The sequence below is a fragment of the Rhagoletis pomonella genome, unplaced genomic scaffold, assembly GCF_013731165.1.
Source record: "Rhagoletis pomonella isolate Grant_MI unplaced genomic scaffold, Rhpom_1.0 Rhpom_scaffold_07169, whole genome shotgun sequence".
NCBI classification, from domain to species: Eukaryota; Metazoa; Arthropoda; class Insecta; order Diptera; family Tephritidae; genus Rhagoletis; species Rhagoletis pomonella.
Window position 1 is genome coordinate 1845 of NW_023465695.1, and position 3318 is coordinate 5162.

The 3318-nt window shown below is 42.6% G+C and overlaps 1 protein-coding gene across 1 annotated transcript; it reads right to left on the reverse strand.

Annotated features, from left to right (window-relative positions):
* Positions 1-938: 938 nt before the first annotated feature.
* On the reverse strand, positions 939-1827 carry LOC118755739. The gene has a single exon (XM_036490566.1). The coding sequence runs from the start codon at positions 1629-1631 to the stop codon at positions 939-941; it is 693 nt and encodes a 230-aa protein (XP_036346459.1). The 5' UTR covers positions 1632-1827.
* Between the last annotated feature and the right edge of the window lie 1491 nt (positions 1828-3318).

Sequence of the window (3318 nt, forward strand, 5' to 3'; positions counted from 1 at the left end):
AATTAATTCCTTGGGGTGCATATTTCTTTATGATTTCAGGCGAGACTTCCTTAATAAATTGGATAAATTGCCTTTCCGTGGCCCTTTGGGCTCCGACGAATGTTTTGCCATTGTCGCTCATTATTTTTGAGGGAAATCCACGCCTTCCGACAAAGCGGGCAAATGCCGCGAGAAAAGCTACAGTTGTCAGATCTGAACATAACTCAAGGTGTACCGCTTTTGTCGAAAAACATACAAAAACGGCCACATAGCCCTTCGTAAAGGTGGAAGACCTTAACATAGAGGCCTTTATCTGGAAAGGCCCCGCAAAGTCAACACCCGTGATGGTAAAGGGCAAAGAGAAATTGCAGCGTTCAGGTGGTAGAGCTGCCATGATCTGCGTGCGCATTTTCTGCTTATGTAGAGTGCAGACTTTACACAGGAAAATACATTTCTTTATCTGAGGCTTCAGTCGTGGGATATAAAGCTCTTGTCGTATCATTTGCTGCATGAGCCGAAGTTCGGCATGTAGCATCAATAAGTGCAAATAATTTATGTACAGTGTGGCGAATGGGGATTTTTCGGGTATTATTATTGGGTGCCGCTCGTTATAACTCAAACTGGAGTTTGCCAGACGTCCATTGGCGCGTAGCAGTCCCTTCGAGTCTAGGAAGGGATTAAGAGCTAAGAGTGGGCTCTTTTTATCTATTGGCTTTGATACCATCAAAAGTGCTATTTCCCGGTCATAATAGCGGGTCTGAGTAGACATAATCAGAGTCATTTTAGCCCGTTGCAGATCTTGGTGTGTTAGTGCATGATGCGGGGGGTTAGGCGCTCCTTTTACTTTATTTTTGAGGCGAGTTATGAACTGAAACATATAAGCTATTACTCTGAGGGCTCGGGGGAACGATGAAAATCGCTCCAGTATGTCAGTATCATTCAATACGGCATGAAAGCTTTCAATTTTTTCGACTTTCGGGGGGTATTATGTTGCGTATCGGGGATTGTGGCCAGAATTCTTGTGATTCTGTTAGCCAGCTGGGGCCGTTCCACCAGAGTGAGGTGGTGGCGAGATGCAGGGGTTTGCAACCTCTTGTGCCAAGATCGGCTGGGTTGTCAGCACTGGCTACATGTCGCCAAGTTGCTGGCCCAACTAAGTCAATTATTTGGGCTGTGCGGTTTGACACATATGTCTTCCACATATGGGGTGGTTTTTCTAACCAAGCTAAAACTATTCCAGAGTCAGTCCATAGATGTAATTTGCGATTGTTCAGGCTTAAGTGGGTTTGAACGGTGGAGGCTAGTTTTGCAAGGAGGAGCGCCCCGCATAGCTCAAGTCGTGGTAGGCTTACGGTCTTTAGCGGAGCCACTTTGCCTTTTGCGACTAGCAAGTGGCTTGTTGTTTTGCTATCTTGTTGTGTGCGCACGTATATAGTAGCGCAGTATGCCTTTTCAGAGGCGTCGCAGAAGCCGTGAAGTTCGACTTGATGTTCGGGAGAGTAGTTTACCCATCGAGGGATTTGTATTTCCGAAATAGTGTTCAGATTGTTGGCAAATTGGGACCATTTTATCAAGCGTAGTGGTTTAACTTGTTCGTCCCAATCTGTTCCGTCTAGCCACAATTCTTGAATGAGTATCTTTGCTTGGATCATAATTGGTGCAAGCCATCCTGCGGGGTCAAAAAGTTTTGCCACAGACGACAGGATTTGCCTTTTGGTTTTTGCGGATATTGCAGATATTGACTCAAGAGTGTATGAGAATTGATCTGATATCGCATTCCATCGTATTCCCAGAGTTTTGGTGGTACTTTCTTTTTCAAAGATGAGGAAGTTTGTGTCTAATATGTGATCTTTATTTATATTTTTTTAATATTTCGGGGTGGTTGGCCGTTATCTTTTTTAAGGGGAACCCTGCGGAGTTGAGGGCTTGGATCACTTGAGATAGTGATTCACATGCTTGGGGTAAGCTGTGGCTTCCCGACAGGATATCGTCCACATAAGTTTGTGTTTTTAACACCGGGGTTGCTAGAGGCAATTTTTCTTTTATATCGTTTGCCAATTCGTGAAGTGTTCGAATGGCAAGAAAGGGGGCGCAATTTACGCCAAATGTCACCGTTTTTAATTTGTAGTCGCGTATTGGACTACTAGGTGAATTGCGAAATATAATGCGCTGAAAATCTTGGTCGTTTTTATGCACAAGGATTTGTCTGTACATTTTTTCGACATCCCCATTGAAAACGTATTTAAACATGCGCCAATTTAGTATTAGGAGCATTAAATCAGGTTGTAGTGTGGGTCCCGTATATAATACGTCATTTAATGAATTGCCTGAGCTTGTGCATTTCGAGGCATTGAATACAACTCTTACTTTTGTTGTAAGTTTTTCTGGCTTTATTACTGCATGGTGTGGGAGGTAAAATGAAGTATATTTACCTTTTGTAATTTTTTCATATGACTCGACTACTTCCATATGATTTAATTGGAGGTATTCCTCGAGTACATTGTCATACGAGGTCTTTAGCTCGCCTTTTTTAAGCAGGTTTTTTTCCATACTTAAAAATTGCTGAAGTGCTGAGGTTCGAGAGTGGCCTAAGGCGAGTGTGTCGGGAAATTGTGGCTTGAATGGTAGCCGTACAACGTAGCGGCCGTTTTTTGATCTTGTAGTTGTGGCTTTATAATAGTCTTCACAATACTTATCTTCTGGGGTAATGACTTGCATGGGGGGGAGTTCTTCTAACTCCCAAAATCTTCTTAATTGAGAATTGAGGTGTTCGTTTGAAATATCTTCAACTTGTGTTGTGAATACCGATATTTTTTCTTTTATTTGGCCGCTCAATATCCATCCAAAGATGGTATTTTGGGCTAACAGGGTATTTGAAATTTTCTCAATGCCTTCTAGCATTATTTGGGGGATTAGGTCGCTGCCTAATAGGATATCAACTTGCGCGGGGGTGTGGCAGTTGGGATCCGCTAATTTTAGGTGGGCAAATTTTTGGCGATCTTTGCCATTTACTTTATAGCTTGGAAGCATATTTGTAAGTTGCGGCAGAACTATGGCGTGTGCCTCTATTCTTACATCCGCATTGGGGGAAATCAGGGTTAATGAGCATATTTTATTAGAGTTTTGTATTACTCTTCCACCCATTCCCGAAATTTCAAAGTTTGAGTTTGTGGTTGGGAGTTTTAGCCGGTTTTGTACTTTTGATGAGATAAACGATCTTTGTGAGCCTTGATCGATTAGAGCTCTAAGCTTGAATAATTCTCCTCGATGTTCAATCGAGACAATCGCGGTTGGCAGTAAAATTTTGCTTTCATTTTCGGAATGAAGCGCTTGTATATT

Coding starts and splice junctions, on each gene's coding strand:
- LOC118755739 (XM_036490566.1), bottom strand. CDS start 1,631: ATGATCCAAGCAAAGATACTCATTCAAGAATTGTGGCTAGACGGAACA.